This window comes from Cervus canadensis, chromosome 8, assembly GCF_019320065.1.
Source record: "Cervus canadensis isolate Bull #8, Minnesota chromosome 8, ASM1932006v1, whole genome shotgun sequence".
Lineage (NCBI taxonomy): Eukaryota > Metazoa > Chordata > Mammalia > Artiodactyla > Cervidae > Cervus > Cervus canadensis.
The window spans coordinates 6,167,544-6,191,545 of NC_057393.1; the positions used below are offsets into that span (position 1 = coordinate 6,167,544).

At 49.4% G+C, this 24,002-nt stretch overlaps 1 protein-coding gene across 1 annotated transcript in view; it reads left to right on the forward strand.

Moving 5' to 3' along the window:
- Positions 1-24,002, forward strand: part of C8H10orf90 (chromosome 8 C10orf90 homolog) — a 95,063-nt gene that overhangs the window by 56,962 nt on the left and 14,099 nt on the right. Inside the window, exons 4-6 of the mRNA XM_043476000.1 lie at positions 9,844-10,134; positions 13,180-13,364; positions 15,293-15,470. Of these exons, the coding sequence (XP_043331935.1) occupies positions 9,844-10,134; positions 13,180-13,364; positions 15,293-15,470 (654 nt within the window). The remainder of the gene's footprint in view (positions 1-9,843; positions 10,135-13,179; positions 13,365-15,292; positions 15,471-24,002) is intronic.

Below are 24,002 nucleotides of genomic sequence, written 5' to 3' on the forward strand. Positions count from 1 at the left end.
TGTAGGAGTGGAGGCGATGTCATTGGTTATAGGAGTGGACGTGATGGTCATTGGTTGTAGGGGTGGAGGCGATGTCATTGGTTATAGGAGTGGATGTGATGGTCTTTGGTTGTAGGAAGGGCTGGAGTGGAGGTGATGTCATTGGTTGTAGGAGTAGATGTGATGGTCATTGGTTGTAGGAAGGGCTGGAGTGGAAGTGATGTCATTGGTTATAGGAGGGGAGGTGATATCATTGGCTGGGAGGGAGTTGGAGTGGATGTGATGGCCCTTGGTTGTAGGAGGGGCTGGAGTGAACTGTCCTTGTCATGAGACCAGGAATTTTGCTGTTTTCACTGCTGCATCCTAGGTGCTCTATCTACATCAGTACCTGGTACATAGTAGGTACTCTGTGGATAGTTGTTGAAGATAAGGAGGTCAAGAAATTTCTTTGAAAGAGCAGGTAGTGGGGTAACAGTCTGACCTGGGAGCTCCTCCCCCTGACCACACACGCACACACCACACATATTACATGCGCACCACCCACACACAGGCCACACATACCACACACACACACACACACACACACACACACACTCTGGGATGACAGCTGGCTCTGAGTGGGCTCCTTACTCTGCAGGAGCCTTTACCAAGATTCTTCTTTCCTGCTTCCATTGACACCTCGAAGTTCAGTCTGAGTTTTAAATCAGTTTCTACTGTCTAGTCTTACCTGCTTGGTAATGCTCAGAGCTCACCAGAAAAGCAAGGGGAGGAGGAAAGATGAAAGCTGCCCAGATTATCAAGCAAAATGCAAAGGTGGCCATCGACGGCAATACCTCCTCCCAAACGACAGTGTGTTAGTGAGCCCCTGCTTTTACGTACCACTGGTGTGGCAGAAGGTGATCCTGTCTAGTTACAAGCTGTGTCCAAAATGGAGATGGAAGGGAAACAATCGTGTGTTATTTCACTAGAAATGAGCTACACTTCCCTGAGAAAACCACTGTGAAGATTTTTGTGAGTGACAGATTGTCAATGATTTCTACTTTCTCTTTTTTTAAAAAATTTATTTATTTTAATTGGAGGCTAATTACTTTACAATATTGTAGTGGTTTTTGCCAAACATTGACATGAATCAGCCATGGGTGCACACGTGTTCCCCATCCAGAACCCCCCTCCCACCTCCCTTCCCATCTCATCCCCCAGGGTCATCCAGTGCACCAGCCCTGAGCACCCTGTCTCATGCATCGAACCTGGACCAGCAATCCGCTTCGTATATGATAATATACATGTTTCAACGCTACCCTCTTCAATCATCTTACCCTCGCCTTCTCCCACAGAGTCCAAAAGGCTGTTCTTTTCCGTATTTCAAATTTGACAGTGATTATGGCTTTTATAATTTAAAAATTTTTTAAAAGGAAATATCCCTTACTGAAAAAAAATCATCCCCTCAAATAGTCACCTCTGGAAACTTTAGCCGCAAGTTTTGATAAAAGCTTAAAATGCTCTTTTTCTGTGCTTTGAGAATCTAAGTCATGCTTTGGGATAAAGAATTATGGGACTGTCAATCATCTGGGACTCTTCCTCGGTGTCAGGCAGAAAGATGTGATCTAATCATCGAGTGAAATGTCCCTCTTATCACCTGCAAGAGAGTCCAGGTAATCCTTTTATTAGACAACAGGCGGGTGTGTCTGTGTGTTCATGTGTGCATACGTATGTATGTATGTGTATGTGTGTATGTATTTTTGACTTCCAAATCTATGTGTTGAGATTTTTGTTCAACAGTCTTAAGACTCAAGGATTACGACATAATTGGAAAAACAGCTCTGTCCAGTGACTCAGTGACCATTCTAGACACTGTCTTTGGGACAGAATAATCTACATTGCTCTTGGTGGTAAATGCATGCGTGACCCTTTACATGATCGTTGGGAGCAGACTCCACACAATCTTTTTTTAAGTGAAGTGTAATTACTTTATAATGTTGTGTTAGTTCCAGGAGTGCAGCACAGTGGTTGAAATGCATATATAATTCTTTTTCAGATTCTTTTCCCTTATAGGTTTTCACAAAATACTGAGTAGCGTTCCCTGTGCTATAATAGGTCCTTTTTGGTATTTTATATATAGTGGTGTATATTGATTAATCCCAAATTCCTAATTTATACCTCTCCCCCTTTCCCCTTTGGTAACCATAAATTTATTTTCGATGTCAGCAGGTGTCTTTCTGTTACTTAAGTAAGTTCATTTGTAGCTTTTTTGAGACTTGGCATATAAGCAGTATGTGTTATTTGTCTTTGTCTGATTTACGTACTGTGATAATCTATAGGTCCAGCCATGTTGCCGCAGATGGCGCTGTTTTATCCTTTTTCAGGACTGAGTAGTGTTCCCTGGTCCGTGTGTGTCTGTGTGCGTTACCCGTTTATCTGTCAGTGGACACTGCCGTCGCTTCCATGTCTTGGCTGTTGTAAATAGAGCTGCTATGGATATAGGAGGTGGACGTATCTTTTTGAAGGATGGCTTTGTCTGGATATATGCCCAGGAGTAGCATTGCAGGATCATATGGTAACTCTATTTTTAGTTTTTTAAGAAACTGCCATAGCGTTTTTCACCCAGGCTGTAGCCCACATGGTATCTTGAAACTTGACCCTAGAACAATAAAAATAAACATAGTGCCTCTTCCCCCTTTCCCTCTGAATCCAGATTTCTTCCACTCCCAGGGCTTGAATATTTTTGTCTTAACACCATATTGGCATCCTAACATTTCTCAGCACCCTCCCCTAATCTGCTCGGGATCCCCAAAAGGGTAGGCTCCTTTAAGCGGGCTGTAGCTGCTGCCCTCACTTTTCCCAAGTCCGTTTTATTTCTTGGTCATCACCCCTCCCCGGTTTGTCTCCATATTTAGGGAGAAATGTTTATGCTCACAGTAGGAGAAACCTGTTTACTCTCTAGGAAGGGCTGGCATGGACAGGAAGTCTTGTTTCCTGACAAAAAAAGGACCCGCTCGTGCGTTTCCGCTGGCCCGGCTGCCTTTGGACGCCCCTCCATCCTTGCTGTCCAACCTTCAAGTTGCTGTCTGTGCCCCTGATTTCTTCTCTTTCCTCTTCCCAGAGGCACCAGCTCCAGCTCTGCTTCTGCCGTGTGGCTGGGCTTTGGGACTTGCAGGCCCGAGCACAGCTTCCCCTCCTGACCCTCTCCTCTCTGCTATTTGCTCCTTCCCCCCACCTCACCCCCCTTTCCCCTCTCTCTGACTCCCTGCCTGGGTTGCAGCATCTCTGCGTAGAAATTTAACAGAAATGTGCTGAAATAATTACCGGTTACTGGCTGATTTTAAACAGAAGTCTGGATCGGGCTGGAGACAGGGTACCACATGGACACCCCTTTCCACATGAGGAAATCAGCTTTTCATCTGCTGCCGGAAGGTGAAGCCTTGGTCGGTTAAAAAGCAGAGAACATACCCACCAGCTTCGTCCGTCGTAAAAGCTTTTTCTTTGCTGGCTCTGTTGCTTGTTTCTCTGTGGGTCATGAACAAGCTCTTTTATTTCATCTTCTGTGTACTGTAATTGCAGGTAGTTTGAGCATTTCTCTCCTGTTGAATGGGGGAAATATCAAGCCAACCATACCTGCTGGAGAAATTGGGTCTGTTCTGAGCACCCAGGGTTACTGCCTCTTCCTCTTTAGTGATCTCTGCATCCATGAATTGGCCGGTTTGAGCTGAGAATGCCTGGCCTTTCCCCTGAGCGGCAGCCTCCGGTGTCCCTGTGCTAGAATGTGCTGGGCAAAGTGGCTGCAGCCATGTCCCACTCCGTGTGGCCCCATGGATTGTAGCCCGCCAGCTTCCTCTGTCCACAGAGTTCTCCAGGCAAGAATACTGCAGCAGGTTGCCATTTCATTCTCCAGGGGATCTTCCCAACCCAGGGATCAAACCTGCATCTCGTACATCTCCTGCACTGGCAGACAGGTTCTTTACTGCTAGAGCCACCTGGGGTGAGGGACAGCAAAATCCTGCCCCAGGTGAGGAGGGTCTGCGATTCACCCCCTGGAACCATCCAGCCTGGCCTTCCATTTGATGGCTGCACAGTCCTACCCAGCTCACTTCTTTGATTTCCAGTGATGCTCAGGGACGGAGTTTGTGGCAGGCGGGCCCACAGGTGAGGCAGGAAGGTCAGACAGGTCAACTCTGGGTAAAATGTGGACATACGTGCTTTAAAAAGGCGGTAATGGATGGAGGGCAGTCTGGGGCAACTCAGGGTAGTGGCAGATAGCATCAGATTTTTAAGAGGACCTAAGATCGGAAGTCACTGTAGGTGAGTTTAGAAGCTTATAATTATTTTGATGACCCAGAAATATCAACATAAGCTTGTTACTGTATTTCTAAGAGAGTCTGTTGTACAATGGTCTAACGTTTAAGAGGAGAAAATAGCACCTCCCAAAACAGTAAAATGTGGCCGTGGCTTCAAGGAAGCCCGTTTTGCCTAGAAATGTCTCTTTGGTTAATTGGCCAGCTTCAGTCTGGTTTCAGAGGCAGGAAAGTGCCCGGAGCTGAGACTCAAACCTTAGAGAAGATCTTTCTAAGAGACTTGCTTCAGCTTTGACACCAAAATTTATCTGCCTGGAAATAGATTGCTCTAAAACGCGTTCTCTAGATGCGTTTCCCTGTCTTGGGCTGTCAAGGTTCCAACAGCAGTGCTCTCTGAGCCTGTGTGTGATGTTTATGGTTTTCTCCCTCGTCCCTTGCAATTCCACTGATGGAGTCTGGCGGCTGCGCTGGTCTTCCCACCCCCCACCCCCCGCCGCCCGCCACCTCACTCCGCCCTGCCACCCCTTAGCAACCACCCCCCACTGGCTCATCTCCTACTGTGAGCCCAAGCGCCACAGTTATTAGAATTGGGTGCCAACCAGGGGGCCATGGCTCAACAGGGGCTCATCTGAGAACGTGAAAGATTACGTATCACCTTAATACTTGGAAAGGAGTGCAATACCTTCTTCTATCTAATTGGTTCATTATGGCACTTTCCGGCCAGTGGAGGCCAAGCATCTTGAGGCTCGGGCAGCTTTTCTGCATTTTGTACTAAGGTCTGCGTGCCCCAGTGGTACCCTTGCCTGGCCCAGATTCAAGTATCTTCTTGTTGCTTTGTTGGCAAGGTCCCCACTGTCCTCCCCATCCTCTCCCGCCCTAAAGTGGGGGCAGCTCGGGACCCTTATTTCAGTACAGAGAAGTGCCCTGCTGGAACCCAGCCCTGAGGTCTGCAGGTGGACATGGTGAGTCAGGAACAGAAAATCTGGCACAACCTGCTCTCCTGACTGTCCTGCTGTCTGCCGGCCCTGCCTGACGCCCTGACTGTGGCCAGCCCCTTGTTTGCAGAGGCTGTTGTTCCCCAGAATCACATCCCATCAAGTATCAGGGAAGTGATGGCCCAGCAAGTCTGCTGAACTCTTTTCTCCTGAAGACTTTTCCCTAACAGATGCAATGATGTCTTTACCTTAAAACAGCTGGCTTCGTGCTTGCCATTCAGATTTTCCATATTGAAAATATATTGTCTGTGGATACCTACATAGGTGGGAACGTTGTAGATAAAAGCAATGAACCAGGCAGCTCAAAATTTAGGCAGATGGTTCTGTCTGGACAAGTATGATCCAGAAGGGGCTCAGGTAGAAAAGTTGAAGCCCAAGAAAATTTCTGCTTATCTGTGAGGGTTCATGGGTGCTCTGATAGCTTTAACTATAAACACTAATACATTTCACAACAAATAACGAGCTTTAGAGGAGACCAGGGGAGCACCGAGTGATGGTCCAAGGAGTACTTAACTGATCTAAAGATAAGAGTTTAACACATTATTGCCTGGAGACATTAATACATCTTTATTACTCAAACATTATTGACTGGAAACATCAGTATGTTTTTAAAGAGTGATGCAATTAACATCACTGTGCAAAGCTGTTAGAGCTTAAAATTTAAGGCTCCTTATACAACTTATGGTTGTTGTTATCATTCACATTTTGTTCCCTTAGACCTTTGTTCCAACCTTGTATATGTTATAAACACAAGTTTATTACCATAGAATTTTCAAAAGTGACACATCATAAAATTGTGAGCGAAGAAGAATTTTTTCAGGGAGTTTTATGCAGATACTTTCTCTGATGTCCGAGTGACACTTACCTTAGCATCTCAGAAGATGCTAGTTCTTGAGAATATAATTCCGATGCAGACGATGTGAATACTAGACCTTAACAAAAAGATAAAAAAAAAGCCTTAGCGATTGATTCTGATACGGAAAGTGAAAACAAAGCTCACATTACTAGGGAAGACCTCACAGGCGTGTCAGGTGTAACTATTGACTGTAATAACCTGCAAAGTGTTAGTAAAATAACAGAATGAATTTTTTGGCCAGCCAAAATAAAAAAATGCTGGGCAGGATTTTTATATTGACCGAAGGGGTTTTGTGTCAGTTCCCCAGTCGAATATAATGGAAGGAATCCGTGACCATTAGGCAGGTTCTGTGGCTGGTTTCGGTTTACCTTCTAGAGCCCAGCCCAGCTCTGGGTAGGTGAGCTTGCTGGATGGTTGAGGGTCCTAAGTTTAGAGAAGGAAATGGAGGGGGTTTTACTGTTGAAAGGAATCCTGCAGGGCCCAGCCCCTTCAGGCCACGGGCTCAGGAAGCACGCTTTGAGTTCCAGTTCAAGAAACAAAAATGCCTGGCAGAAGCCGTGTTTGATTCGGCTTCTCCTATGAAGGGCAGGGCCTTTGGAGGCGACAGGTCTTCATAAGTGTGATGTAGTTTTAAATTTGAGCCATGAATAGAGAACTCTTAAGTCCAGTCTGCATGCAGAGAAAAATAAGACCTTGTTGCCTGGCATAGGCCCCACTGGGGGATCATTTCACGGCTGATGGTTGTGCTTCTCAGAATCCACAAAAAGGCCTGATCAATATGTTGTCAGGAAAGTTTTTCTTTGACTACACATTTTTCTTTTTCCCAGTTCACCACCTGCGTTCTACTTTGAGGAATTTGTTTTAACTCTTTCAAGTCACAGTTTGAACATCTGATTTGCACATAATCTCTCACATGAGAATTTACATTAAATCAGATAGAAAGTTGGAAAATTAATAGGTAGGTAAGTAAGTAGGTGTGGGATAGGTAGTTAGACCTCCATTAGTCTGTAAATAATCCATTAATTTAAAGAATCTGATGTCAGGATGGAACTAGCAGACTGGAACTGCAACACTGATAATTTGATTTTTGATTCTTTAAAAGACCTGATAAAATGAAGCCACAGATAAGGGAAGAACTACTTTAGGACTTTTCCACTTACCATCTGAGCCACCAGGGAAGCCCATGATATTTTATACTTAAACAGGAACTGACAGCTTTTGAAATACTCAGTTGTTAAGATCTCTCTATAAATTAGCAAAGCCCAGCTTTGCCATAAGAGCCACTTTTGTTGTTCAGTCACTAAGTCATATCCGACTCTTGTGACCCCATGGACTACAGCATGCCAGGCTCCTCCACTATCTCTCAGAGTTTGCTCAATTTCATGTCCATTGAGTTGGTGATGCTATCTAACCATCTCATCTTCTGCTGCCCCCTTCTCCTTTTACCTTCCATCTTTTCCAGCATCAGGGTCTTTTCCAATGAGTTGTCTCTTCATATCAGGTGGCCAAAGTATTGGAGCTTCAGCTTCAGCATCAGTCCTTCAGATTCAGGGTTGATTTCCTTTAGGATTCACTGGTTTGATCTCCTTGCAGTCCAAACGACTCTCAAAAGTCTTCTCCAGCATCTCAATTCAAAAGCATCAATTTTTTGGTGCTCAGCCTTCTTTATGGTCCAACTCTCACATGATTACCGGAAAAACCATAGCTTTGACTACACAGACCTCTGTTGGCAAAGTGCTATCTCTGCTTTTTAATACATTATCTAGGTTTGCCATAGCTTTCCTTCCAAGGAGCAAGCATCTTTTCATTTCATGGCTGCATATCCTCCTCCAGATGACAAGGTCAGTAATGACCACCATTTGTGGGGGCACTCACGCTCCAGGCAGAAGTACCCAGGGGCACTTCCCCTTCCCTTTGTCCGTGGAAGCAGGCCTACTGGCTCCACCCCCTTGCTGGCTCTCCTGCCTTGGTCCCACAGCCAGGAAGCCCACTGAGAGGACCCCTGGTTTCTGTCTCCCCTGCTGCCCCACCAGCCTCACCACCCGCCACCTGTCCTCACTGGCCAGGGTGCCCAGACCCAGAGGAGACGGGGCTGGAGTGGGTTGCAGACAACTGGCATTTTAAGAGAAGTCACTGTTCTAATCAGCACCTGGTGGTCATAGACTCATTTCCTTTTTGTGTATAAAACATCTCAGAAAATACAGTCAGGGTCTTCCAAGAATCTTGACTATGCCAGTGGTTCCCAGGACCTTTTCATCTGCCCCTGGATGCCGGAGGTCTGCCTGCACCCCACTGGCAGCGTGCCTGTCTCTGCTTTGGGGGCCTCAACACTGGGAAGAGATGACACCCGGTGAGGAGTCACTGCCGTATTCAAAGTGAATAACTTTAAAAGATTTATAGAGACTTCCCTGGAGGTCCAGTGGTTAAGACTGTGCTTCCACTGCAGGGGAGCAGGTTCAGTCCAGGGTCAGGGAACTAGGATTCCGCATACTACGTGGTGCAGCCAAATTAAAAAAAGAAAAAAAAATTATAGAGTATTCTAAAAGAAGAATAAGAAAGAAAACAAAAAGAGTACAAAATGAGCAAAGAGTAGGAGAGAAAGTCTCTCCCCCACCCCCAGTTCCTGGTCCCGTGTTGCCCTCTCCCGGTCCCAGGGTCTTCTGGGTCCTTCCAGAGACACTCAGCAAACAAGCGTGGGCTCAGGAGGCGGGACTGACGCGCTGGCCACTCTTTGCTCGCTTGATAATGGATTTAAAGACGATTCTGTGACTACACAAGAGCATGCGCCTCATTCTCTTTCACAGCTGCAAAGTACAAAGTGCTGTAACTTAACAGGCCCCTACTAAGAAGGATAAGGTGGTTTGCAGACCTTTGATATGACATTGTGGCAACGAGCCACACACTGTACATGTTTTAGACCCACTGCTGCATTAGACGTGAGCACAAGCCCCTGATGAGTTACCTCCTGCCTCCACGCTTGCCGCAGGACACACGCAGCGTCAGTGTTTCTGGAATAACAATGATAGCAAACATTTATTACATGCTCAGTAGTATCGGCTACTGCGCAAAACACCTTACCTGGATCATTATTTTATTATAGTATTGCCTAGATTTTAACATTTAGTATTTATATAAATATGTATGTTATTTATTATATCAATTATGATGATATAAGTATATTGCTTATTATTTAAGTAGGTAAATTCATTATATTAATAAAATCAATATGATAATAAAATTAAGCACGTAATATTTAATATTCTTACCTTGTTATAGTGTCAACCTCAATTTTATAGATGAGGCCAGATAGCATACTAGTGGTGGTGGTGGGAACTGAACCCAAGTATCTGGCCCAGAGTGAGCGTGCTAAACCGCCTGCTCAATTATCTACCGTCCAGAAGGGCTTCCGAGCTGCTGAGTGTGGTTGCTTGAGAGCTTTATGCATGATAGCAGTGAATGTGGAGGAGCTCCCGAGTGAACCCCGGGACATCTGGCCGGGACTGGTGACCACCTGTGTTGTTGTTGCTGGGGGAGTGTGTGCCCTCGGGCATCAGTGACTCCCGTCTCCCTCCCGCCCCCCCGCCCCCATCTCCCCCCTCCCCGCTCACCCCAGGCGGCGCTGCAGTCCATCTGATTGTCTCTGGGAGAGCCTGGAGTGCAGAAGTCACTACTTCAGATGTGGGCTCATCAGATGTTTTGAGCACAACTCTCATTTTATTTTTAGTAGAACCAAACGTATTTTCTGGAAGCAGCGAGAAGCAACAAGAAGGAGCACGTGAGATCGTGTCTGCTCCCCCAGTGGAATGGAAGCTGGCTAGAGACCCCCTTCCTGATGGTTCTAGCTCTCCAAGCAACAGCTCTCAGTCTAGTGACCTCTCTGAACCCGCAGAGAGTCAGCAGCAGCGCCTCCCCAAACCCAGGGTCCCTTTACCAGGGTTCCTTTGCCCCTTCCAAGATCTGTGCTCATCTCCGCGGGAGGAACATGGTGTTCAGATAGAAAGACAGGCCCCGGAAGGTAAGGAGCGAGGGAGGCAGGGATGAGACGGTTCTTCCTTGATCTTCACGGGAAAAGACTGCAGGGTCTTCCTGGGCCCTGGTTCCCCCCAGCTTCCCTTGTGATGCTGCCTTTATGCATCTGTGAGCCATGAGGGAAGCAAGGCCAGCAGGTCTAAATGGTGGGCAAGTCTGCCTCGCAGGCAGGGAGAAGGCAGCGTTGCCCAGGTCAGAATTCTCAGCCCTGTGGTACACAAGGCCAGCATCACCTGGGGCTGGGTGAAGGCCACCTCCAGGCGCCCAGAAGGCTCTCGGGCGGAGTCAGGGAAACTCTGAGATGATGGTGTGGCCGCCCCGAAGGCAGCGGGCCCACCAGGCTGCCCATGGTCCTCGGTAGCTGACCAGCTGGGCTAATGGCTGAGGGGTGCTTGTACTATGTGCACCAGGCACTTAACAGGCATGAGGTCCCTGACCTCACAGTGCCTTTGAGATAGGCCCCCATCTCAGCCTCTCTAGAGGCTGAATTCAAACTAGACCGTCCTTTCTCTGAAGGCCAAGGGGCTGACCTCAACTAATATTGCAGAAACTATTGATATATTAAAAAACATTTAGGAATAAAACAGTGAAAAAGATATCTGGTGCCCAGTTATATCAGAGGAAAATTTAGATTTCCAATCACTCTATAAAAATGTCCCCAAAGAGCTATAGCTAAGGACAGAAAGAAAACTATTAGGTTCTAGAGCTTTGGATTGGAAAAGTTAAAGTATTTATGGTAATTGATGAAAATAATTTTTGTGGGAACACAAGTGAATCTCTAGCTTGTTATTCATTAATAAATGAAAGAAGCATGTATTGAATGCCCACTATATACCATCAGAGAAGCACTTATTAAACACCTACTGTGTGTCAGGCGCGGGGCTCAGGGCCTCCTGCCCTCCAGGTGCTTGCAGTCCCATGCCAGAATCACTGCATTCATAACCGTGCCTGGGGTGACCTGCCAGGAAGCTGAGGACGCCCCAGGTGATGCAAGGTGGGGCTGGACAGAGACATCTTCCTCAAGGAAGTGCTCTTGAGAAAGAAAAATCAGACCCCAAGGGCAGAGGGAAAGACACTCAGAAAGCAAAGAGTGGATGGAAAGAGGAGGGCTGATGTGGGATCCGGGGGACCACAGTGGGGTGGAGAGGAGGCCCGCAGGAACCTAAGGTCCTTATAAACCCACGAAGGGATCTGGATGGGAGGCTGGGCCAAGTCCTTGGAGGAGACCTGACTAGATGTTCCCTGAAGGCGGGTGTCTCCTGGACTATGTGGAGGACGGATGGGAGAGGTCCAGGTGGGGGGCTGGGAGACGGTGCTGAGGCCGGCCAGACCTGAGTACAGAGCACGTCACCATGGAAGCCTGGCCGCCCCAGCGGAGACTGGGGAGGTAATGGATGGAGCTGTGCTGTGAGCACTGAGGAAGACGGGCATGTTGGCGCTGCTCTTGGGGTCTCTGGATCTGATGGTGGGGGAGCATGGGAGGACCTCTGGCTTCCCTGAGTATGGGGTGAGCTAGGATAAAGGTTCACACAGTATCGAAGCAGTGCAGTGGAAAGTGGAATTAACTCTGGCTGGAGGGCTGGGGACAAATATCTCAGCTAGGATTCAGCCCTGAAGCAGGAATGGGGAGCAATAGGGAAAGATCTAGAAAGACCAGGAGCAAATGTTTGGAAGAACAAGAATGATTTGTGAACTTCTAAGTAGCATGTTGTTGGCAAAGAATTGAAATTGGTACTTGGCGGGCAACATGCATCGTGAATGAGCTGTGAGAAGTCCGGTGTGCTTGTAGAGCTTGTCGGTAGCAGGGGCATTAGTGGACCTTGGGAGAATGTAGGACAGCTGGTCCAGACCAGAGAGGATCTTGGTGTGATGGCGGAGGTTATACCGGGGGGTCAGTTAAGGGACCTGTGGGACCGTGGAGTTGAATCCTGTGGTCCATGAGCCTCGTAATGACCACCTCTCCCCACCCAGCAGAACTAGCTGCTCCAGGGCACCCAGGCTGGCAGCTTGGAGAGGCTCAGGGTGAATATGCTGTGGTCCAGCCCTCCAGAAGGTCCCAGGCTTGTGGGGTTGGAGCACCCTGTGATGGCCCCACTGATGCTGCTAATGTGTGCAACGTATTCCACGGCGGGCATACACAGGAGGCAGGATGGGAGTGTGCCTGGGAAGGGGGGCGGGCTTCCTGAAAAATCTGGTCTCAGCCTGAAGGTAGGAGGTCACCGGGTGGTGGGATCAAAGGGGTTTCGTGGAGATGGGAGGACGTGTGGGCGAGGAGACAGGAGAACGCGGTTGGGTTTCAGACCACAGAGGGCTGGTGAGGCTGCGGTTGGGGGGACGTGTGATGGGGTAGGGGGGAGTTCAGACGGGACGAATGAGCTGGGACAGACACTGTGTTCCCTGCAGAGCAGTTGGTCAGTAAGTGGTCAGTGAGTCCATACAAATCCCCCCCTCTCAGCACCCCAAAGATGACTCTGCCCCAAGTGCTGTGGCATCGGCTCCAGCCCTGACCTTTTCCACCAAAGGGTGTCAGAACGGCCGCAGGTTGGGGCTAAACCCAGTGCTGAGACAGAGTCCCAATTATGAGTGCCAAGCCAGCGCTAGTCTCCAGTAGATTAAGGGGCGGGATAAATAATTGAACACCATTCCTCTGTCTTACATCATTAGTGTAGCAAACACAAGATAAATTAATTCACGGTCCCCAAACAACCCAACTGTATTAATTGCACAGGACGCACATAATATGAAGTGCAAAATAGAGGAAGTTTCTTTGCCTTGGCTGCAAAAGCACTTTTGCCCAGGGAATACCTGCATGGCATAGCCAGTCTCGAGTCTGGCTGTCCACAGACATGCCTCCCTGAGACCAGGGCACCCGGGGGCTGTGATGGGCGTGATCTCGTCGGCTTAACGAGGCCCATTAATAACCCACTGGCATTTCCATTTTCCAGATTGTCTTCTGTGTCTAATGGTGTTGAGAAGCCAAGAGAAAAGCACTCGGTGCCCACTAAATGGAATTCTAAATCTTCTCTCCCAGGGGATTACACGTGCTGTGACTTGGTTGTTAAAATAAAGGAATGCAAGGAGAGTGAGCACCCTACCAACCCTGAGTCCGAGCCAGCACCGCCCGAACCAGCGCCCCCCGAGGACCCAGCGACCCACGTCCTGCCAGAAGACTGTTCTGAGAGCCAGCAAGGGCCCGAAAGCTCCCTGACCTTGCAGGTAAGGCACGGTCCGGCTTGACTCCCACCGTACATTCCGACGCAATTCCCGCCGAGGGGAGACTTCCTGGGGAGCCCATGGACACACGGCCTCACTTCTGCTGCTGGAGAGCTGACTCCACTTCCTGGCGGCTGTGTGACTCTGGGCAGGTCCCCTAACCTCCCTGGGACTCTATCCTCCCGTGTGAGGAAGGAGATGGTGCTATCTACCCAGGCTAGGTTGGGGATCGCATGCCATCAATGGTGACCGTGATTTGAGCGAGGAGAGCCTGCATCTGTCGAGAACTTTCTGGGGCCCAGACAAGGAGAGGTTCACCCCCATGAGGCGGGAGTCCGTCCCCACAGCCCCATCTTCAGACAAGCATGTTAAGCCTTTGAAAGATGAAGGTAGTCCCAAGGTCACAGGGGCTTGAGTTCGAGGATATGACAGCTTTCATTTTGTGTCTTTTCCCAATTGTAGAAGTAATGTGAACACATTTTTTTTTAAAGTTCAAAAAATACACAGATATAAAGATTAGAAGGACAAACAACCCGGAGAAGGCTAGCCATGCCTCCTGGGTGACTGGGGTGTTGTAAACCGCCCTGCAGATGGTTCGTGGGCTCCTCCTCCATCTCCCCGGGTGGATCCATCGGGAGAAATGCTGGTGGCCCTGAAGCCACCCAGGCCTCCAGCCTCGGGGCAGACAGCTGGGACAGCAGCCACACAGGGCCCCACAGGCGGTTCCAGGGGCCATCTCCCCAGGCCCCGGGACCTGGGTTGGCACTTTGGAGGCCAGGCGACCAGGAGACTCCTTTCCTGGCACAACAGCTAGGGGCACATCCATGACGCAGACGGAGCCCACGCCGCCCTCTGCCTGGAAACTGTGAGCCCCTCGAGGGCTGGGAGAGGAATGGGGCTGAGGGTATTTCTGCTGCGGCCGCAGCTCTGGGCCATGCTGAGCCCCCTCCATGTGCAGAGCTGGGCGGTGACCGTGCAGGGTTCAAAGTGGGGGAGACACAGCCTGTGCCATCCGGGGGCTCATGGCTCCGGGGGAGAAATGAGTCTGCCTTCCAGAATCGCGCAGGGATTCTTAGATGACAGATGCCCACAAAACACTGAGGTCAGTGTCTAGCACAGAGCAGGACGTATCAGTGGTGGTTACTCTTCTCCAGTAAACCTGTGTGGGGGGCTTTGTTCTCGCATGAAGTCAGGGACACAGAGAGAGATGAGGCTGAAGAGAAAGCATGGGGATTCTGACCTCCTCTATGGAGTCTGCAGAACCGTTTTGCAAAGAAAAAGCTCTCCTGCCAGCTCTGTCTTCCTGGGGGGAGAAGCTGTTTCCGTTCGCTACAATTACTGCTTCTCCTGAAAAGATACAGGAGTCATGCTGGGAGAATGATCTGGTTCTGAGCTTCTAGAAGGCATCCAGCCTCCAGCAGGAGCAGGTGACTCCTAAGGCTTACATTCCTTTCCCACTATGTCACCTTGGAATATAGCATTTCAGGGCATTCAGATTTTGATCTGTTGGAGATGAATGAATTGCCAGGTGGAAGGAGAAATAGGCGGAGGTGTGCCTTTGATGCTGGTAACTCAGTCATGCTACAGTGAGGCCCTCAGTGCTAACTGAGACCTGTGTCATCAACAGGTCTGTGGCCATCTGTCTGCGAGGGGTTGGAAGAAAATTAGGGTGTGCTGTTGCACTGTACTTTTGATCAGCCTCTTGATCAAATCAGATGGATGCCTTGCTTTTTCATGACACTTCTCTTAAAAGGTTTTGGGAGTTCCCCAGTGGTTAGGACTCTGTGGTTCTGATACAGGAGGTGTGGGTTCGATCCCTGGCTGGGGAACAAAGATTCTGCCTACCTTGCAGTGTGGCCAAGAAATAAAAAATAAATACATGAATACATAAGTAGGCATAACTTCGTAAAATGTTTTCTTGGCTCCTCTAGGAGGCCCTGGAAGTCCGCAAGCCTCAGTTTATTTCTCGCTCACAAGAACGTCTGAAGAAGCTGGAGTACATGGTCCAGCAGAGAAAAGCCCAGCGGAAGGAGAGCCTGGCTCCGAAGCAGAGTCCCCTTCCTGTCCGCACCAACAAGAAGCAGTTCACCGTCCCCCACCCTCTCAGCGGTAAGCTGCAGCTGGCTCGGGAGGGCTGGCAAAACACAGGCCCCCAGGGCTAGGCGAGACGCGGACCCCCAGGGCTGGGACCCTAGTCCGAATCAATGTTCCCAATGGTGCCCCTGACACGTGCAGGACTGGTGTTCACCCACATGCCCAAACCTCAGGGTCACACAGCCTGCCCTGGGAGCCCGCCCATCTTGAGAGGCAATCCGCGGGCCCTGAATTCAGCAGAAATAGCTGGGGACAACATTCCCCATTTCAGCTGGGAAAGAAGCGCTATGGCAGCCAGGGTAGCCGGTTCAGATTCTTGGCTCCATAACAGATACTCCAAGAGCCCCGCTTTGCCCTTCATAGATTGCAAAACCGGTCTTAGGGCGAGAGGTGGACTCCAGTTTGTCTGCATCAACATTCGTCATCTCAAAACCCCTTTCCTGCTGTGAGCTCTGCGTCGGGCTGGACAGCTTTGGGAGCCCTGGGAGGCGGGTGTCACATGGACCCCATGAGGGCGGTGCTCCGGGATTCCCTGGAGAAGGCGTTATCGGGAATCTTCTCTGGGCCAGACCCCACGCGGGGAGCCGGGGAGAGCTTGGTGAGCAATGCTGGCCTCCGTCCTTTTGTTCGTGGAGCTTATAAACAGACTATTAAACCAGAAAGAATAACAAGAAGAGACAAGGGCAAGGATGGGGACATGGGAACATATTCTGATGGCCTGCCAACCCAAATCTTAAAATCTGGAGGCCTGGGGAAACCTCTGTTTTATTTCTTTGGATAGAGGAACAAGATCTTCCTAGCAAAATGTTCTGGGCCCCAGGAGGTGAAATCATTGGTCTGATTCTGAATAAAAGTCCTCTGGGGAAATAACCGTAGTCAATAAAATGCAGCTTAGCAAATATTACCAGGATCTTACAGAGCGGCTGGGGGACAGGAGGCATTGGAATAGGATTCCTGTTAACCACAGGCAGGCTGAGTCCCCCTCCGCCCGCCCCCCACCCCCAGAGCTCTTCTGGGGGAGTCATCCAAGACCTCAGCAAAGGGGAACTTGAACGCATCCTTCCCGCAGTGAAGGATCTGGCGGGACACCTGCTGCTCGGCCCTGGTGACCCTTCCCAGAATGCTAAGGAAAGGAAATCAGCGAAATGTATGTGCAAAGACTTTCCCTGCCTGAAAATGTGTCTCAAGTTGGCGTTTGAAGCTGATTGGCAGATATTGGCTATGTGGATGTATTCTCTGCAGGCTCCTTAGTTTCTGGCTCAACAGAGAGCCATCTGGGTTGGGGTGCAGACGTATCAAGTTGGCAAGAGGGACCAAGTGTCAGCCACGGCTGGGGGTCCCCCCAGGGCCTTCCGGGTCCAGGCTTGTCCTGGGGAGGGCTGCCAGGATGCCCATGGTACCTGTGGTGTGAGGGCCACTTGGCCTCAACAGTTTTGAAGATCCTGCTCGATGACGACCCTGCTCAATGAAGGTGGTTAGATAAGCGAATGTGTTCTCAACAAGTATGAAAGTGTCACATCAGAGCTCCACATATGTGTACACAAAAAATGAGGTCTAACAGGCTTCCTTTTCAGTCCGCTCCCATCACTTTGTGTAAGAAAAAATGGAGATTCATGAACGTTTGGGAACTCGTTAGGCATGAGACCATCCATCCTTGTCCCCTGGGCCAGCTGCCCTCCAGCCGTGCCACACCAGGGCCCCAGTGGCCTGGAATATCGCCATCTCAAATGTCAGAGGGAGGCTTCCTTGTCCTGTGTATTCATTTCCTAGGGCTGCTGTAAGAAATGGCCTGAGGCTGTGTGGCTCAAGGAACAGAAATTGATCCTCTCACAGTCTCGAGGCCAGAAGTCCAAAATCCAGGTGTCCCCTGGAACGATTTCTCCTGGAGGCGCAGAGAGGATCCGTGCCCTGCCTCTCTTCCGGCTCTGGGAGCTTCTGGCAACTTCTGGCCTTTCTTGGTTTACAGTTGTTTCATTCTGTTCCCTGCCTCCACCCACCTTGTGTCTGTGTCCAAATTCCATCTCTCACAAGGACCCCGGTCGTCGGATCAGGGCCCACCTCCATCCACTCAGCCTGACCTCATTTTAACTTGCACACACCTGCATGGATCCGATTTCTAAATCAAGTCACAGGGACAGGGGAGGAAGCACACCTTTGGTGAGGGAGATAGTTTTATCTCCTCTCCTCCAACTGTGATGTTTTGCCCCCAAACAGATATCACCCTCACATGTTCACATTCCTTGGACTGAAAAATCTTAAAATTGTGTATAATAATAAAAGATGATGAGACCCAGCCAATAGTTTTAAATAACCGAGGCACCTTTTTATTTCCCCAGTTCCAAGACAGTCCTGATGACTAGAGTGCTCTGGGAGGGCTCCGGCACACGATTTTACAGCCGCTCTTCTGATCCCCCTGGTATTTATGGCTGATGAGAGGTTTACCCTCGTGTTTGTTTGTGTTAGGCCGGCCCACTCAGACAAGTTCTGAAACCAGAGCCTCGTGTGAGCGCTGGACAAGCGCAGGAGAGCTTAAGGCCCCATTAAGCACGTCTACAGGCCGCATCTCGTCTTCAGCCTGTCTGCTGGCAAGAGGATAAAAGCGAGATGCAGATGCTTTTCTTACATGCTAAATTAGTTAATAAATCATATGCGTGAACGCGCTCCCGCTACAGTGTCAAGGCGTCTGTTAGAAGGGAGACTTGGATTGCTTTCCGAGCTGGGTTTGCTGCCTCTGATCAGGGCCCTCCTGGCACAGACCTGAGGGGTTCAGGTGGGGCCCTCAGCAGCTGACAGACGCCCCCTTGAGCAAGGGCTGGGGCAAAGCGTGCGCCGGACGTCAAGGGCAGTTACAGCGAGGGCCGGCGGGCCAGCTCTGCTTCCTGTTGGCCAATGAATCCCGGGCAGTCTCTAAGGGACAGGGGCAGTGACACGTGTGTGGGCACACGTGTGTGTGTGCACACATATGTGAGTGTTCACTAGGCTCCCGCGTGGAGATGGGGGATTTTCACAACCAACTGGGACCCAAGAAATTCCAGGAAGTAGCATTATAAAGGTCCCGCCAGCAACCCCTGTCTGTTTTGACTCACTTATCACCTATGGCTTGCGTTCCCAAAGCTCACAAATACGTGGCCTCTTTCTCGCCTTGTCTGGGAGCCTCCCGGGCCCCCTGGGCTTGGCTCTAGCAGTGGCGCAAGAAGTATCTTCCTCCATCTCTCAAAAACCTTTCTTAAGGACTCTGTGTGCTGGGCACAGTCCCTGGTCCCGTGGACCTCCTCACCTCTGGGGGGAAAGCACCCAGGTACAAAAGGCAGTGATCTTGGGATTTGCTAAGTGCTGTGGAAGGGGGTTGCCATGACAACCCACAGGCTGGCCTTGCTCCCGCCATGGGATATGGTCCTGATGGAGGAGGCCTGGTACTGAGAAGAGACCCTGCAGCCGGGTCGTGGTGCAGGGTGGGGAGGGCGGGGCGTGCTGGGGGAGGATGTGGAAGCTGCATGGGGAGGGGTCGCCGAGTGCTCAGGTCGGCTGTGGCTGGACTGTAGATGGGGATGGGGAGAAAAGGGAGAGACCAAGGCACCAGAGAGCAGTCCAAGGGGGCCACCAGGCATTGTATCTGCTTCTTCCAGCGTTCTCCTTATTCTGTGATCAAAGTTGAGGCTACGTAGCTCCAGGCTGGACATGATGAAGGCAGGCTAGGGCAGGGCAGTGAATGCAGAAGGGTGACAGATGCAGAGGTTCTTGGGTGATGGAATTAGTGGAACGCGGTGACTGCCAAGTCACAGAAAGGAGATGAGCCTCAAGGAGGCTGGGGAGGAGGCTGGGAGGCTGGCCTTAGCTCTCAACCCCTGAGATGCCAACCCTTTAACTGGTGGGCCTCTGTCTCCTTCCCCAGTTGGAACTTTGCCTGCCCCCTGTCCCCAGAGTTACCTGGGGCTCTAGGCAGGGCTTCCCCTTTGCTCAGCTACCCAGGTCCCAGGGGTGCAGGCTGGTCCTGTTCGAGGGGCGACTGTAACCTAGGGATCAGTGTTCCAGAGCCAGTCCTTGCTGCAGGACACATCAGGGGCGGGACGGGCTGAAAGCACATGGGAATCACCAGTGCAGCGCCCACAGGTGGTGGGCGGTTTAGCCCCTGCACTTAGCAGGTGGCACGGCTCTGATGCTTTGACGGGATGCAAAGGGCTGACTCATTGCAAAAGACCCTGATGCTGGGCAAGACTGAAAGCCAAGGGAGAAGAGGGCGAAAGAGGATGAAGTGGTTGGATGGCATCACCGACTCAATGGACATGAATTTGAGCCAACTCCAGGAGATAGTGAAGGACAGAGGAGCCTGATGTCCTGCAGGTTGCAGAGTTGGACACAACTCAGCAACTGAACAGCAGCGTCACCCACAGGTAGAGGGGCTTGGTCAGTGTTTCCCAGGGACCCGTCTGTGGCTTTGTCCAGCCCTAGCTGTGGCTCCCCCAACCGAGCCCGCCCCATCTCCAGCTTTTAAGCATCCCTGGGTCCCACCCCCACCCTGCATCCCAGACCCCTCCCAGCCTGACTGGCACCCCTGTCTCCTTTTCCCAGTTGGTCACAGGCTGTCCTTCCTCACCCCTGGGAGCTTGCGCCATCGGCACCCCCAAACTGCCTGATAGAGTTTTGTCTGTCCCTCTTCTCTGCCCTGCAGCGCCCTGCCTAACCTCCCTAGCCCAGCTCAAGCCCAGCCTCAGCCTCAGTCTCTCACCTCCAAGGCTCTTGCATCTGATTCCAGTCCCGTGTGGTGACTTTGGCTGAGAAGTCGAGCCCTTCACTCACATGAATCATTGTCACTCCTGTATTCAGTGCTACAGATGGTCAGAAAACCAGGCATGCCGAAACAGCCCAGGTCGGCCTGCCTGCATCTCAGTTTCTTTCTCCTGACAATTGGAGTGGTCCTCGTGGCTCTTTCTGATGGTCTCCTAACCCGTGAATGGGTAGGAAATCCATTAGGAAGATGGTTTCGGGAAGGCCTTTCTTCCAGGAAGCCCTCCCCGACTATCCATCCAGTCTCCACCTCCCTACCTTTTTCACTGGAACACTCCCATCTCTTGTGTATCTCTTACATGCCCTACCTCCTTACCTTTCCACTTTGGATTATCGTCCTGTGAGTAAGCCAGCAAAACCTCCCTGGATTCTAAGTGCCAGTGGGCACACACTACACCAAGTCACCCTGACACGCTCTGCTTCGTGTAGCAAAGCCAAGCAACTTAATCTGAACTGCATTATCCACACTTTCCAAGGTGAGCCAAGCACAGCCATTCAGATCACGGACCAGTAGAGGGGCGGAATTCTCCGGAAGGCACTGCAGAATTCCTTCTCCAGCCGATCTGCTTTCACTGATGGTTTTTGGCTGGAACAAGTATTAAAATTAATTTGCATTCCCTGAGCGTTGAGCTAGAGAAGTGACCCAGCAGATATGAGATGGCTGGAGAAGTCATCGCAGTAATAAAAATGTGCTGTTCATCACGCAGCTAGTGCTGGCCACACCATCCCTACAATCTCCAATCTAATCTCCTGGATGCTTTTCCATCAATCATCCGAAAAAATATTTGGGGCTAGTTCTTCCATTGCTCACAAAGGGATTTTAAAATGTGCTTATCAGATAAAAGTCAATTGTTACTTCATCAGTCTGCAAAGAAAACAAGAAGCATGATTTAGCTAAAAGACTTTCCCTCATTCAAAGATATTTGCATGTTGCTGTTATTGGTATCCTTTGCAGACCAAAGATAAAGGTGTTGTGTGTTGTATTTTTTTCCCCTAAAAAACACAGGAAGAAAAGATCAATTTATGTCTATTGATTAGAAGTAGAGTTGTAGGACAGTGTTATTTCCAATTAAAATAATGCAAGGTAAAAGCACAGAACTGCAGAGTGGTAAGGAAAAAAGTCTTTATGGGAACTCGCCCAATTGCCTGGATTTTATTTTCCAAATGATTTCCCTTTTATCCCCCAGTGCAGTTCAGTAATAAACCTTTCAGTGACACTAAGGATATAAATCTACTTGGCAACCAGAATGAAAGTTTATTCATCATCTATAAATCACCGTATTTTGTGGTTCTCTAAATAATGCTGGGAAACCCTGGACCTGAGCAGGCAGTGACTCCCAGATCAACAGCTAGCCATTCAGACATGTTCTGGATGTCGCTGTTTTATGGTGAAGTATGACTTGAGCCGTTGCCACGGTTTCTTTACATGACTAATTTAAACTTGCCATTCAGCCCACACACGCACGTGCACGGGTGCACACACACACACACACACACATACTCTTAAGAAAATGTGAAGGCAGTATATCACATTTTGTATATTTAAAATCCTATTTTATAGCCACAAATAATAACTTTGAAAACTGAAAACTAATTATAACTTGCTAATGTTCTGCAATCGTCACTTTTCCCCCCAGCATCATTAAGCCTAGACAATCAAAAATACATTCAAGAGGGAGACCAATTCCTTTGGATTATTTTGTAAACTGTATTCTCTGGGAGGTTTACAATGCCCATGTATGTTAAAGGCACTGATAAGTCCTGCAACAATGAAGCCTGCTTAAATTTGTTTAAGCTTATTTTCTCTAAACTTCTTTGACCTTGGAATGCTTTTATCTAATTCTTGAGCAACCATTTTGGAAACATAGCTCTAGGAATATTTGCTTTTAAGACTATCTATTGGGTTGGCCAAAAGGTTCATTCGGGTTTTGTTCTAAAAGATGTGAAGGAAAAACCCTAACAAACTTTTTGGCCAACCCAATACCATGCTTTGCTAAAGAGGCCCCAACTGGAATTTCAATCTGCCATTTCCCACAAAAATCTGAGACTGCGGGAAGGTCTTCTTCTCCTTATCTGAATCCCTTTGGTCTAGCAGTGCCAGAAAGCAATGATTGCCGCCCGGGGTCCTCTGGGCGGCAGGGTGTGGTGCCGGTTTCACAGACTGTGGCCAGCTTGGCTCCCTGGAGGCTTGTCCATTGACAGGCGCAGAACCTCTCTCCGCGTGGGCTCCCCTGGAATCTGTAACACGGCCCTCACACTGTCACCCAGCGGAGTCCAGCGGAGAAGGAGCAGCCAGTCAAAACCCCTTCGGAAAGCATGTCACCAATGTCACAACGTGAAATAACCAGGGAGGGTGGTGTTCCCCACACCAAGGGCTGAAAAATGGCAGAGAAGCAATAAGCTACCAGAGAAGTAACTGTGGAATTGGGGCAGAGGCTCGCCTTCCCCGTGACACAGGCAGCTGCATCAGACGATGCCCGTGGGGGCCCTGGAGCCAGTGACCTGATTATCTGTTGCCATGACAGGGAGAGTTTCTTCACACACTCAAAATAGGGATGCCAGAGTCACTAAGTGAAAATACAGCATGCCCAGTTAAATTTGCATTTCAGGGCATCAAAACCTCTTTTAGCATAAGTAGGTCCCAAATATTACATGGAATATTATTGTTGTTCAGTTGCTCAGTCATGTCTGATTCTGCTACATCATGGACCACAGCATGCCAGGCTCCCCTGTCCTTCACCATCTCCCAGAGTTGCTCAAACTCATGTCCATTGAGTCAGTGATGCCATCCAACAATCATCCTCCTTCGCCCTCTTCTCCTCCTGCCTTCAATCTTTCCCAGCATCAGGGTCTTTTCTAATGAGTCGGCTCCTCGTATCAGGCAGCCAAAGTATTGGAGTTTCAGCTTCAGCATCAGTCCTTCCAATGAATATTCAGGGCTGATTTCCTTTGCGATGCACTGGTTTGATCTCCTTGCTGTCCAAGGGACTCTCAAGAGTCTGCTCCAGCACCACAGTTAGAAAGCATCAGTTCTTCAGTGCTCAGCTTTCTTTATGGTTCAACTCTCACATCCATACATGACTACTGAAAAAACCATAGCTCTGACTATATGGACCTTGGTCAACAAAGTGATGTCTCTTCTTTTTAATATATTCTCTAGGCTTGTCATAATTTTTCTTCCAAGGAGCAAATGTCTTTTAATTCTGTGGCTGTAGTCACTGTCCACAGTGATTTTGTCTGTCACTGTTTCCTTTTCTTCCCCATCTATTTGCCATGAAGAAAAGGGACCAGATGCCACAATCTTCATTTTTTTGAATGTTGAGTTTTAGACCAGCTTTTTCACTCTCCTTTTTCACCTTCATCAAGAGGTTTCATTAGGAGTGTAGGATATACTTATGCTAACAATGTTTCATTGTTGATCTGAAATGCAGATTTTCCTGTATAATATTTGGCAGTCCTTCTGCAAAGCCTGGAAACCCCTGGAAGGACGTGGCCGTTTTCCTTATCATTCTTGTTACCTTCTCTCAGTGGTCCTCAGACCTGAGAATCCCCTGTAGGACTTGAGAGCTCACAGGACACGGGTCTGGCCCCAGAGCTTCTGAGCCCGCTGACTTGGGGCAGGGTAAGAACTTTCACTTGTGATGAGTTCCCCAGTGATGCGGGTGCTGCTGGTCTGGGGAATGAAGGGGAAGCAGACACCGCACAGACGTTGGCGTTTCTGCTAAAGCATCAGCCCCACTTTGAGAACCACAGCCATCTATC